Source organism: Ambystoma mexicanum, chromosome 1q (assembly GCF_040938575.1).
Source record: "Ambystoma mexicanum isolate Mex_15411 chromosome 1q, UKY_AmexF1_1, whole genome shotgun sequence".
Classification (NCBI taxonomy): Eukaryota; Metazoa; Chordata; class Amphibia; order Caudata; family Ambystomatidae; genus Ambystoma; species Ambystoma mexicanum.
Window position 1 is genome coordinate 1,302,913,371 of NC_090922.1, and position 14,189 is coordinate 1,302,927,559.

Below are 14,189 nucleotides of genomic sequence, written 5' to 3' on the forward strand. Positions count from 1 at the left end.
AGTAAGCGTTTGCCATATCTGGATGCAAGACAGTTGGGCCGCCATCTGGTATTTCTGTAGGTCCGGGACCCCGAGCCCGCCGAGCTTTGCATTACTTATTATCGTAGCCTTAGGGATTCTGGCTTTTTTCCCCCTCGAAATGAACTGGAGCATTTTCCTCTGTATGTTCGAAGGGCTGGTGCTGCGATTGGTACTGGGAGTGATGAGCAAGCGTACAGGAATCTCGGTAGCAGGTTCATTTTACAGGCCGTGATTCGGCCCATTAATGATATTTCTTGTGTCGCCCAGCGTTTTAAGTCGGCTTCCAGTTCCGTGAATAGTGGGGGAAAGTTTGCACTGTAGACCTCTTTCGGGTTAGCTGGTATCTGAAGCCCTAGGTAGTCTTCCATTGGATTGGGCATAGTGGGGTTAGGGTTTCCCGCTCCTCAGGGGTCAATCCCACTTCCATTGCTGCTGATTTCCAGAAGTTAATGGCGAATCCCGTGTCCTTTCCAAAGCTCTCTATCTCGGCCAGGGCCTGAGGGAGAGAGGAGCGAGGCTCTGTGATGGTCCGTAGGACATCGTCCGAATAGAGGGCTAGTTTGTGGTGCGAGGTGCCCGTCTGAAGGCCCTTGACCAGGGGGTTCAGCCTGATCCGTTGGGCGAATGGTTCTATGATCAGCGCGAAAAGGAGCGGTGACAATGGACATCACTGTCTGGTTCCACAGGTCAAGGTGATGGGGGTGGAGAGGGTGCCATTGATTCTGAGAAGGGTTTTGGGCGCCTTGTTATTAGTCAGTTTCATAGTGCAGAATTCCGGGCCAAACCCAAAGGCTTCGAGGGTGAGCCTCGTAAAGGTCCAGTCTACTTTATCAAATGCTTTGATTGCGTCCAGTGCCAAGAGCACTTATTCTTGGGAGTCTCGGGGGGCAAGCTCTACCAGGTCTAGGGCTCTACAAATATTATCAGCTGTGGACCTGTGTTTCAGAAAACCACTCTGGTCTGCATGGATTATTTCCACAGGATCTGGGATAGGCGTGTTGCTAGAATTTTAGAGTAGATGTTGGCATCTATATTAAGTAGGGCAATCGGTCTATATGAGGCAGGGTATCTCGGATCGCTTCCGGGTTTAGGCAGCAAGACCATAATTGACTCTTGCATGGAAGGGGTTATGGCGCCTGTGGTTCTAAATGAATTGAACAACTGTACTAGTGGTGCTAATAGTTGGGGCTTAAAAATCTTATAGAACCTAGTTGAGTAGCCGTCCGGCCAGGGGCCCGAGATTTAAGAGCTTTTATTGCCTCATCCACTTCCTCGCTGGTTATTGGTGCTTCCAAAGAGTCTCAGGCTGCGTTCCGCAGGTATTCCTTCTCTTCCTCTATGCCTCGTACTGGGGCAGTCATCACCTGAGTCAGGTGGGCTATTGCAAGACGTTGTTTGTCTTGGTTAGCGTATTGGATTTTGCCATGTTGGTCCCACAAACCAATGATTGTGTTGTTCCTTTTGGCCTTGGCAAGTTTGGCCACCAGCAATTTGTTTGCCTTGTTATTCTTAGCGTAATTAAACTGTTTAGCCTTTGCCATTTGGTGAGCAGTGTGTTCGGCATAGTGGTCCTCTATCTTCTTTTGTGCTACATAGCTCGTTGAGTTTTTGGGGACCAACCTTTCTCCTTGTGGATCTTCTCTGCTCTTTCGAGTTCCTCTTCAAGGCTCAGGTGGGTTTGTCAACTTTTCCTGTGGAAGGCCACCCCTTGGGCAATCAGTTCCCCACCACTGCCTTCATTGCGTCCCAGTTGTTAGTTAGAAGAGGTGTCTTTGCTAGGGTTTTCCTTGAAGAAGTTGTTGATCGTGGTTGCGATAGCATCCCTGAGGGGCATCTCGTTGAGTATCAGGACATATAATGTCCATCTGCGTTGTTGGGGGCGGATGGCTCTTGCACTCGGATTTCTAGGGTAACTGGGGCGTGGTCGGACAGGATTCTCAAGCCTATAGTGACATTGTTGGTGAATGTGAAAATTTACATGGATACTAGGAGAAGGTCTATTCTGGAAAATGTTCTGTGAACATAGGAATAAAAGGAGAAGTCCTTTTCGGAGGGGTGGAGTACCCTCCATGATTCCACCACTTATAGCGTCCTGAATAGCTGCAGGAGAGCCAGTGCTATAGCGAGGTCTCCAGAGGAGGGTGGATGCGATTTGTCTTTCGCGGAGTCCGGGTCCCCATTAAAATCGCCACTGATAGGGAGACAAACCTCAGGGCCTGATGTTCCGGGACAGGATCTGGCACAGCTGGTGGGCTCTGAGGGGGGGTGGGAGATGTAGGAGGAACAGTCAGCATGTCGAAGGATGTGTTGCCATTCATTAACCTGCCCTCGAGTTTTTTGCTTTGACCTTCAACGGGAGGGCCAAGATTTAACTGCGGGGGGGACTCTTTGTGGGCCCGGGACCTCCCTGGCCAACGGGGCCATGGAACAGTGTGTAGCCAACATGGCTAAAACCATAAGTAGTCTTAGCGGGTTGTTCCAAGGACTCATTGGTGGATTGTGCCTTGGGACTGGGCATGGGCCGTGGGGTGAGGCCCGCTGCTCCGGTGATTAGGGATCATCTGTGCTCCTGTAGGTGATGGATGTCTCCGGGGACACTTTGGGGTGTGGGATTTCGGTGTGTCGACGGCTCCATTGCAGAACTGTACGTAACTGTTTCCTTCTTCTAAATCTTGGGACCTTTGACCATGAGCTTTGTTTAGATTTGGGGAAGGCTGTAGGGTCTGAGTCTGCCGCCGCCCCAGTGACTGGTGGTGGCGAGGGTATGGGAGAATCTGGGTGCATAATCTTTTCAGCGTCTTCTAAGTGGCTAATTCTTCTCAAAGTATCCTTGTAGGAGAATTGTAAGGCCGTGGGAAAAAGCCACCTGTAGCGGATTTGTTGATCCTGAAGAAAAATGGTTAACGGACGGAGGGGTCACCTTTTCTGGAGGTCTTGATAAATTTGGAGGGGGGCGCCTTGGAAAGTGATTTTGTCCTTGGAGCAGCCAATTGCTGAGATGGCTTCCGTGGTAAAGAAATGTACCCTGGTGATAACATCTGGTGGGGCATCTGACACGCGGTGGGGACGCAGTCTGCGGGTGCGGTCTAGAAGAAGTTGTGACTTCTCCAATTGTGGGAGGAGGGATTGAAAAAAGTCGGCCACATATTCTGCCAAATTTCCCGGAGGTTATTGGGTCGGGCCCTATTTTCCAAGTCCTCCTGCTTGTATTCTATGATTTCGCACTTGTCCTGAAGGAGTCTAATTGAGCGTTGGACCTCCATTAGGGTAGAAGTATGGTCTTGGGTGCGATCCTCAACTTCTCCCAATCTCTGCTCCACCTCCGACACCCTTTTGTCAGTGTTTTCTAGCTTGGTGGTGAGTTCTGTCATGCAGGACCGGAATTCTGACTTAATGTCCGCCATGAATTCACGGATATCCTCTTTGGTCGCCAGAGGTCCCTTGTTGTCTAGGGATTCCAGTGAAGAGGGGTCGTGGGGGTCTTGTTTCTTCGATTTGTGTGATGACATTAACTTTGCCGCTATGTCCGAGGTCTTGGTGGATTTCGGTTGCTTGGGCATTGCGTTATTCGTAGTCGTTGGATCGGAGGTTGCGGGGAGCCTTGTATCTTTAGTGGCAGGTTGCTTTGGAGGCCGCCCAGGGCCTTTCAGGTGAGTTAAGGTGCACCGCCGGTGTGGGTGCTAAGCTTGTATGCAGAAAACATGGCCGTGGGCCGGGGCGCCCTAGCAAGTGTCCAGAGAGGAGGGGGGGAGAGGGTTCAAGAGTCGCGCATGCAGGCCGGGGGAGCAACTCCGGCGCCCCCCGGGACTTACCTCTGTCTCAAGTTAGGGTCCCTCTGAGAAGGCACAGGGTCTCCAGGCTGGGTGCTGATTGTGTCACTTGATGAAGCAGCAAAACGTGGCGATCATTAGGGTCTCCGTGAAGGAAGTTCCTGCTGCCAACTGTTGCGCAGGGGTGGGTCTCCTGCCCCTGCTCAAAGTGCGGCCTTCAAGCCCTTCCCCAGCAAATTTCACCGGCAGAGGGGTTCATACGTTGTCAGGGGTCGTGCCCCCTCAGAGGACTGCCTGTGTGTGTCTCCAGACTGCTGACTTAAGCCCTCCAGGAGGCCAAAGGAGAGCTGCCAACGTGGCCGGCAAGGGTCTTTGTATGCTGAGGGGGTCGCCTTTCACTCAGAGGGCGAGCAGCTATGGCATGGTGTGGGCCGGGGCGCCCCAGGAAGAAGGGAAGAGAGAGGGGCCATGTAGTCAGGCCAGCCAACCAGGTGTATGCGGGGAGCAGCACCCACGCCTCCCGGGCTCCCGTGGGGAGGGAGAGGTCAGGCCCTCACTCCGGTGCGCCCTGTCTGTAGGAGCGAGGAGCGCCCCAGCTGGCAGAGCGCGGACACAGGCTGAGCGGCCGGATTTAGGTCGGCCTGCCGTTGCGGGCTGCTTCAGCGTCTCCAGGGGGGGTCAGAGCGGGGGCCAGGTGGAGCCCGCGAGGGTGTCCCCGACTGGGTGACAGGCGGCGGAGAGAGAGCGCACGCTCTGAGTCGGGCTCCACGTCCTCAAGAAGCAGCAGCAGCAGCCCGGAGAAGGAGGGTTGTAGGTGAGCTGAGACTGACTGAGCGGAGCAGGGGCCCCGTGGCTCCGTTGCGGTCAGGGGGGGAACGGAGAGCAGATCTGGAGATCGTTGGATGTCGTGGGTGAGCGTTCGCCCGGCACCCGAGTGCCGCCGATGGTTTCAGGGCAGGCCGGCACCGTTCCTCTCTCCGCCCCTTCTCCAGCTGCCCCCAAGCAAAGCGGTCCCGTCCGCCATTTTGGGTCCCCCGAGCCGCGGGGAAGAAACTCGCCTCAAACACCCATCAGCCACCCCGGGGGTGTGTAGGGAGCGGACCACAGGTGCTCCAGGCTGTCACAAATCACCTCAGTAGTTTGTGCAGTGCGGCTAAGCGATATCGCCGCATTTCAGGCCAGATGCAGCGGGTGTCCCACGGAGGCCATTAGAGGAGCGTCTTCATTGATGGCGCTCCAGGCCATGCCCCCCTTGAGCCCTCTTTTGTACAGCTCATGCATGCACATTGATGACATCACAGATAACATCTCATATTACATCTCTTATGGCATGACATATAACATCATCAATGATATCACTAATTTAGAGCTCATTCATAACAGTCGTGCTCCAGACCCTGCCAACCCAAAATAGCCACTGGGATTGGCCTGCAACTAGGCCCGTTGGCTACTTTACTGCCATCATGGGATAATAGCCACTAGCCTTTAATCACAGGCAATAGCGCCTGGAGTCATGTCTCAGGTCCTTCCAGGCCACTAAAAGCAGCCACTGGGCCTTGTGTGAATCCAGGCACAGTAGAAACTTTACTCTCATAGTGGGTCAGTGGGCTTCTGGCCCTGTCCTGTGGCCATGACAACTGCCCACTCTGCCCAGGGCATTACCATGGTCTGCACTGCCTCTGGCAATGTCATTGGCCATGATCCAGGCTCTGCCAGCCAACAAATGTAGCCATTAGTCCTTACTTGAGTCTCATGGACCTGAATCTTCACACGGAGAGAACGCATGATAAGCAATGCCACATGAACAGTGCTATGCCCCTCCCCAGTACTGATTGATGATTTTGTGTTCAGTCTGTGATGCCTAACCTAAGCATGCAACATCGTTGCTGAGCATGCTCTGGTCACACAATATTGCCTAACATTGGAATGGAACGTGCATCTCCACAACGCATCGCAACTCATAAACCTGATCTGCTCCAGTTTTAAGCTGGTCACATTTCAAGAGCACTTAACAAACAACGTGTATTATCGCTATAACAAAATGACTGCTGCTCTGCTGGAGTATGGAGTACATAGATGAGTAGTGGCTAAACCACCTTCTCAGCTCCATGCAACTACTAAACCCGTGGTGATCCAGATCATAAAGGTGAAACAGTCACAGCCCGAAAGGTACTCCTCCTTCACCTTGACTGGTAATGAAGGCCGAGGCCAAGCTATATCTTCAGGAGGGATTTGAGTTGATTACATTATCAACCCAAACAGTGTTAGTTCAATTACCCAAAATAAAAGAATGTCCAATCAATGTTCTATAAATATATAAATGTTTAATTAAACAATAAAAATGTTACCAACTTACTATGAAATACTAAAAAGGCCTACTCCTGAAAAGGAAACACAGAAAATGCAGATGCTTGTGATAGGAGAGATGAACAGGGGTTTTCAGGCACCCAGATTCGGCATCAATGTCAATGTTCAATGTTCTTGGAAGGAAAGGGTAAAGAATGGGGCCTTAAAAGTCACTATGGTCCCAGGGCACAGGGCCTCTTCAAAGTACAAGATTCCTGTCTTTGGGGGCTCAACGACGTTGAGACAGGTTTCTAGGAGCTCTCTGAGGCAGTGATTCTACATTGGGTTGATGAGCTGAGACAGGCAGGTGAATTACGGGTCGGTGTAGTTTACAAGCAATTCTATGGAGGAATCCTGTCTCAGTGCTGTTCCTTGACTTCTGGGTTGGTGAGAAGCCCAATTCAGGGTCCATAGGTCCTGAGTCCTTCCGTTCTACACTCCCACTCCAGACGGTTTTGCTGGCACCTACAGGGGATCCCATAACTCCAGTGTACAGGAACCTTGTTACAGTACAGGTAGCAGTGAGGCTTTTTCCTGCAGCACCCAGCCACACTGTCCCCTGGAGATGGTTGGGGGACAGAGCTCCCCTCTGCCTTGGATGCCTTCTGCTTTCACCTATAGAGCAGGGGAGCCTGGAATGGACTGCACTCCGAACAGATGTCCAAAAGTGTATCCGTCTTCCCTTGGTGGTACGAAGAGGAATCAGAGTAAGTGGTCCTTTTTAAAGGAAAATTGTCACAGGGGATCAGGCCAAAGGAGGCCTGCTTTAAGGGGTTAAATCCCTGTTTTTCTAACAAGTGCCCTTTGCCATATGACATTGCACCCAGAGTACATTGCTTACAGTAAATGAATGGGATGAAGGAGGAGACCCCTAACAGAAAGTAAGATGGTCAGACCCTTCTCAGGCCTACGTTTCTTCTTTGGCTCCTCTAATCTCTCCCCCTTCAAATGCCCGCTACCTTCAAAGGAATTCCAGTGATCAGCACCCTGTTGTGTGTCTGGCTTTGTTATGTCAATACTGCTTCTGAATCACCATTCCCAGGAGACGTCCAGGGAAGCTCTTTTGCCCTGGGGGAAGGGTGGACCTTCCTGCTTGGGAAATCAAAAGGGGAAGAATCCTCGCTATTGTTCCACATGGTAGCTGTGGAGACGGTAAACCTACACATCAATAACAATTAGTTCCACCATACTTTAGAACTGCTCACAGAGCTAGCACTGGTGTGATATCAAATTGATGTGGCTAAATAATTGTGTGTCCTTAGCAGTCACCATGCCAAAGTTACACCAAATTCATCACTGTTTCCCTGTCAAAGATCTCCTCCCATATGGCCAGGGGACAGCAGCCACTATCTGATCCTGGCACTGGGGGTAGTACTATGAGAGAGGATCATGTGGGAGGAGGCAGCTGTCGGGAGAAGGTGGTGACCCAATTAGGAGGGACGCAGTATTCTTCCTTTCCTAGGCCTGGGGAAGAAGACCACCTAAATTCTTGATGGCTTGTTGCCACTATACAAATCCCTACCATTGTAAAATCCAGAAATCCCTTCCTAAAAATCACTCTATGCAAAATACCATTCATACCTCATACACGCATCTAACATCCCCTGACAATAATGTTTTCACAACTAAAAAGCATAGCCAATATCACTTTGGAAAACCTAGATCTCCTATGCACTCCAACTCCCATAAAGCCTCAAGTACTGAGCCGAGGAGGAGGAAGAAGGAGTTAATGCAGACTGAAAGAAACACAAAGGTAAACATGTGGACTAGTTGTTTTGATGCAGCACAAGTGCGCAGGACATTTTAAAATGCTGTCCTAGTTCAGGAGGAGAGCAAGAAAGGAAGGCAGAACTGGAGAAGAACACAGTCCGGGAGAAGGCTGTGCTGGAGAAGGCAGGAACTTTCAGGCAGCTGCTTGCCATCACGTACCGGTGTGGCGTGAGGCTAGGAGAGACGCTGTGGGCACTGTGGGAGGACCGTCGGAGGACTGGCTGCTGCAAAAAAGCTACTAGAGCCACGGTTGTGCAGAGAAGTAGCAGTCTTGCCGGCGGGTGAGCGCAGATTGGTCAGGAGCACTGGAGAAGGGTCTGCAGTGCGAGGGAAGCTGTCCCAGAGAAAGAGCTTTCGTGCAGCAACGTGCCACGGGTTGGGAACGCAGAGCGGTCAGGAGCACTGGAGAAGGGCCTGCAGTGCGAGGGAAGTCGTCCAAGAGAAGGAGCTTTGTCGCAGCAACATGCCACGGGTTGGGAACGCTGCAAGACACCAGCAACTCTGCCCAGATGCATTGGGGGACCCAGGGCGTACCGACAGGCATGTAAGCTAACAAGAACTTTTGAATACTAGTTAAGTAAAGTACAAAGACAGAACTTGCACAAGTCTCCATGTATGAGATGTCAATATAAGGAAAATTGGAGCAAACAAATTAATACGAATGAACAGATTTAAAGACAAAACTTGCACAAGTCGCCATGTATGAGATGTCAATGTGGGGAAAGTTAGAACAAGTATTATCTCAAGCCAATGAAGAAGAGGCACAGTGAATTCATACAACTGTGCTCTATTGAAGCACAGTAACACTCAGAAGAATTCCTCGTGAAAGAAGTACATCAGGCAGTGAACATTTGGGGGAGAGATAACTGGCAGAGAAGTATACAAGGGAATCTGCAAGACCCCAGAAAGGGATTCCTGGCAGGGGTGTATACCAGCCAATCCACTACAAGTATATGGAAGCATAACAAATTGGGACAAGATCACTGGCAGAGGAGTACACCAGAGGATCTAAGCAGCTGATGAAAGAAAGTCCTGGCAAACAGAATACCAGTTGGAGATAATTAAGAATTTTTGAATTATAGGAAGATATCTGGCATGGTAGCATACCAGGGGATCTGAAGAACCTACTAAGGATTCCTGGCACGGGAGTAAACCAGGAGGTCCACTAAAATCACAGAAAGAAACCTACTTACTTTGCAGAACTCATAGTAGAAAGGTATAGCTGAAACTCTAGGAAACCAGGCATTTGAAGTTGTGATGGGGAACAAAACCCATTTTTCTTTTATGTTGACACCCTACGTCTGGCAAAGGGGTATATCCAGAAACCTGAAAAGCCCACAGGAGGATTTCTGATGGACAAATGCATCAGGTGGTCCACCAAGATACCCAAAGAACTTAAGAGAATCTTATATGAAACATCTTATTTGAACAAAGGCCTTTTTGTGAACTCAGTACAAAGAAAGTTTAGGAAGAGCTAGGTGGTATGAGACATATTGTTTGCACAGGAACCTGCTGAGTCCGGCACAGTGAACCAAATGAGTTATTGTTTGCAAGAGACACGTTTGCCATTCATGAGAAGCTGTTGTTTGAAAGAGACACTTTTGCCATTCTTAAGAAACTGCTTCTTTAAAAGGGGACACTGTACTTACCTTTTAAGACTTGGTTCCTCCTACTTTCAAAATGATAGCAATGAATAAGAGACATGGCTGAGGCAGAGGCCTTGCAGTTATCTCTTCTGCCCTATTCAGAGTAAACCTCTTAGTTGGAAATCTGTCTCTGGAAGAGAATTACTTTTCTAATCCTGACCTCTCTCGCCATCTTTGACTTTTCCTTTTGGTATACAGGCCACAAGGCTTTGCCACTTTCTTTTCTACCCTACTCACCAATCTAGATGCTGATCCCCGAGCTGAACAGAGACTCTCTTTTCATTTTGCGTTCCCCTACCCTTCTCCTACTCTCATCACTCTCCACACCACCAAGCTCTCTCCCTCCTTCTCTTCTCTCCCTACTTTCCACATTCTCCTCTCCTCTCAGCCGCTCTGCCAGACTCTTCAACCTTTCTGGCACTGTAAGGTGCTCAGGGGTGTAGAGAATGGCTTACACACAAAGTTACGGATGGGGTAGAGAACCTCAGGGACTCGCCAGGGCCTGCATCATAAAGCGGGTGGTTGGCCTGGCCCCGCAAGGTCTCTCTACTAACATCTCCTACCCTCTTACATGTGGTATCATCATAACCCACTCACTTGATACATATATATATCTCACGTCTTTTTCTGCTTTGAGTACACATGGTGGTATTCATTTATCATTAATCATTAGAGGATTTCTTCCTCCAGGAAATGGCATCCACAAAGGAATATTGTGTATTAGTTATGTATTAGTTAGTTAGAATGTAGAGAAACTATTGGACATAAGTATATAGTCAACTTGCAGCCTATGTACATTCATTTCTTGTTAGCGTTTTAGCTATGAATTAATACGTTTTTCTATTAGCAACTGCTTTTTTTAGAACTCTTTTCTCCCTAGAACATGTAAGAGATATAATATAATTAATTGTTGATTTTAATATATTAATTATACACTTCTCAGATATCTCTATTTTTCATTTCTGGTTATGATGTGTTTAACAAAATTTTCTTTCTTCTTTTTTCCTCTTATTGATATTACTACAAAATTGTATTTTCTTTTCCCATTGTATAATCTCTTTAAATGTAATAAGAATGTTTTATGTCATGTGAGAAGCTTATGTTAAGCTATAACACATTAATATTAAATTTAAATGTATTAGTTAATACCTTAATACCTATTTTTTTTTACTCACCACACTTTCTTTTAAATGTACTCTCACAAGTAAAATCCTGTAAATAATGTCTAAGATATGTTTACCATTTTCCAGCATTTCAACTGACAGCCCACCTCCTCCCTCTCCCCTGCACCTCCCCCGCTCCCTCTTGTCCCCTTCTGCTACAGATTTTGGTGCAGTTACGACACTCAGGCAGTCACTCCACTCCCATGAATCTCATTTGCAGAAACTGCATGTTTGAGCTATGTTTCCTTCCTCGAGCCTGAGTCTGATATTTAGTTTTGTGTTTTTGCAGGACAGTAATGCAGCAATTATTGATTCAGAGATGTTTACTGCTTTCAAGCTGTGTTCAGTGGAACGGCTGACGGATGACACCTGCCAGTACAGATTTGAACTGCCCAGAGGGTGGACCCTAGGGCTGACTTTGGGCCAGCACATTGTATTAAGGTACCTTGCTTGTTTATTTTTTTTTACAAATGCAGATGTAGTGGTGACTTCTTTTAAGTGATAATGTTAAGATTCTAACCTTTTCTTTACAAAATATTGTAACAAATTTCTCATTCAAGTTCAATTTTTCATCTTGTAATTTCAGTCGGCATTTAATCTCATCCCAACAAAACAAGTATCCTTCTCTTTCAGCTTTTCCTTTCAAAGTATGTCCTTCATTCTTTTTCACTAAGTGGTATCTTGCTTTGCATAGATATCCACTCATACTGTCCATCCTCTTCCATCTTTGATATATAAGCAGGGCTATCGTTTACACTTGTGATATTACTCCCTATGTGAATTGGTTAGTTAGTCCACTGCCAAGCGTTCCAGTTATCTGTTTATGTGGCATGGGCAGGGCGATGCTCACCAATTTAGTAGCTATTCCCAGAGATCAGTTGTAGCTGAAGAATATATTTTAGGAAATTCTTTATGACTGAAAGAGTACTCAGAATGTGTATTTCTCTTGGGGGTATTGTATGAAAATCCTGATTGTTGGAGCACGCATGCAGTATATAACTATTTCCACTGGAGCTCCAGGTGATATAACTGCAAACCAGACACAAAAATAGCCTTGATGATGGCATGCATTTGCTTTTTCTGTTCTTTTTTTATGCAGTGAAATTCACACTACCTTTGTTACCGCAACCTTTCCAGCATCTACCAGAGCCATTATAGTAATTGTGGTTTAGCCTAAGGGTTCATCCACTTTGGGCAAATGTGGTTTTTGATTGGTGCCAGGTTTTCTCATGTTTTTGGATGACTCTTTTGCTGATGTTGAGTTTTGTCATGTCACAGGGAATAGAAGGTTTCGGCCTGATCGTGTGCTGTTTTACTGTGAGATGTGTGGTAATGTTCGATAACACCTAGGTCCACATACACATTCACTCCTTAACCTGAGACTAGGGGATCTGCTTCCCCTCTTTCCTTCTCTGGTTGCTTGTAGATCCCTTGCTGCCAAATTGCATGCCCTCCCACATTGTTAACACCCCGCTCCACGTATCTCTGCTTCCTTCACTGTGTACTCCCCCCTATGACTTATAAAGCGCTCCGTTGCTTCCCAAAGTTAGGTCTGCGCTCAATAAATACCTCAATAATAATGGCGGCAGGTCATGGTGCTGGTGAGTGCTTCTAGGAGGGTGTTTCTGTTTTAATTGTGGGAATCTGTGACCAGGCGCTGGTGACGTGTATCAGGTTTTATGTGAGGGAAGGATCTATAGGAAGGATCAGGATGTCTACTTGATAGACCTGGGTGTTGTTGGTTTGGGTGATGTGGTGGATGGTAATGTGACTCTGCAAATTGAGAGATGGGGTGTGTTGTACTGGAAGGTTGGTAAGACTGTGAAGATGAAGTCTGTGGGGTTGCCGTTGGGTTGCATGTGTGCTGGTTTGAGTTTCATTGTGTCCAGTTGAGTAGTGCCTACCTTATGGCCCTTGGTGGCAGTGTTGCCTGGGAGGGTGCATTCCGCAGGGAAGATATTGTTGACATGTGTGAGGGAAATGTTTAGAACTGAGTTGGTGTGTGAATGAGGTTGATAGTGATGGTGGTGTTTGTGGACAGCATGGGGGCACCTCAGAAGAATGCCTTGAAGGAGCTGGTGGTGGCCAATTGCAGGGATCGGATTGCATGTGGATGATGGGGCGTCCTCCACTCAGCCTGTGAGCTCATCCTCTGAGTTGAACGGGGTGAGGACTCTCAGGGTGTGAGTAGAGGCAGGTGTCAGCTAGGTTTCAGTGATGAATATTACACCCACAAGGGTGGTGATGATGCCTGTGTCTCGGTTGATTGTGAGATTGCAGAGAAGGTGTTGATGAGCATCAGCTTTTGCGCCCAGGCAGTGTTGTCTGGGTTGGTTAGTGGGTTATGTGTATGAGGTTCCTGTGGCGTGGGGTCCATGTTACTGTGGGTTTGGCGCTTTGCCTGGTGATGACGGGAATGGCTTGTGGAATAAGCGGGTGAGACACATGGGGCCTCATTAGGAGTTTGCTGGTCCGGAAACAAGGGTTCTGGTAAGCTCACTGGCACTCTTGTTTCCGGATCGGCACACTCCATGTCTGGTGCCGGTCCTCCTGTGTCCCCACTCCCTGGGAATGGGGACTAACAATTTGCCGGCAACTAACTTCCCGGGCCGCCAGACTCGTAATGAGGAAGTCAGATGCCGGTAAATTATTACAGGTCTGGCGACAACCAGCCAGTAGCACTGGCAGGGTTACCGCCGGACCCGTAATGAGGCCCATGGTATTGGTATATGGCTTACCTGAGATGTGAAGTGTAAGGGTCCTGGCCCCTTCTAGGTCCTTCAAAACAAAAGAGGTGATGGCTGAAAGGTTTAGAATTAATCCTAACCTCTGGCATTGCTTTGGACATCACTCCAAACCATCATTCATCGCCTGCCAAGCCATTACAAAAGGGGAAAGACCTGATGCAAATCAGGCTTGGTCCCACCCCAAAAGGGGCATACCAGCCCGAAGTGCTTGGTCACATCCCTTCTGCATGGGGCCACAAGCTTCCCCAAACATGTTTCGGCCTCGTTGGGCATCATCATTGAAGAGTAGCTTGGGTCTCCAGGCCCAGCAGACATGGGACCCACGCCTGGGCGCACCCGTCCCACTCGGGATGACTACAGTAAAACAAAAGAGATGATGGCTGGAAGGTTTAGAATTAATCTTAACCTCGGACAGTGCACTGGGCCCTTCTAGGTCATCACAGGCCAAAACAGGAATTGTCCTTGTCCTCGTCTGCCCTTTGCTTCAGATGATAGGGAGATAGAGGCCCTATGAGGTAAGAGTTTAGAGGGGAAAGGAGTTGTGGGAGACAAAAAAAGAGGGTAAAAGATGGAGAAAGAATTAGAAAACTAAACAAAGCAATATATGTATTCAAATAATATCTTTTTGTTTTAAATATCACATATATACTGTATATTATGTATTAAAATACTTTACAATTCCAGTCAATTGGAAATTTGAATTAATCATTACTACATTGAAGCTTC

At 48.1% G+C, this 14,189-nt stretch overlaps 1 protein-coding gene across 12 annotated transcripts in view; it reads left to right on the forward strand.

Annotated features, from left to right (window-relative positions):
* Nucleotides 1-14,189, forward strand: part of CYB5RL (cytochrome b5 reductase like) — a 225,896-nt gene that overhangs the window by 124,662 nt on the left and 87,045 nt on the right. For all 12 annotated transcript variants that reach the window (XM_069642144.1, XM_069642137.1, XM_069642140.1 and 9 more), the window contains one exon: nt 11,006-11,157. In XM_069642144.1, coding sequence (XP_069498245.1) covers nt 11,006-11,157 — 152 coding nt within the window. The remainder of the gene's footprint in view (nt 1-11,005; nt 11,158-14,189) is intronic.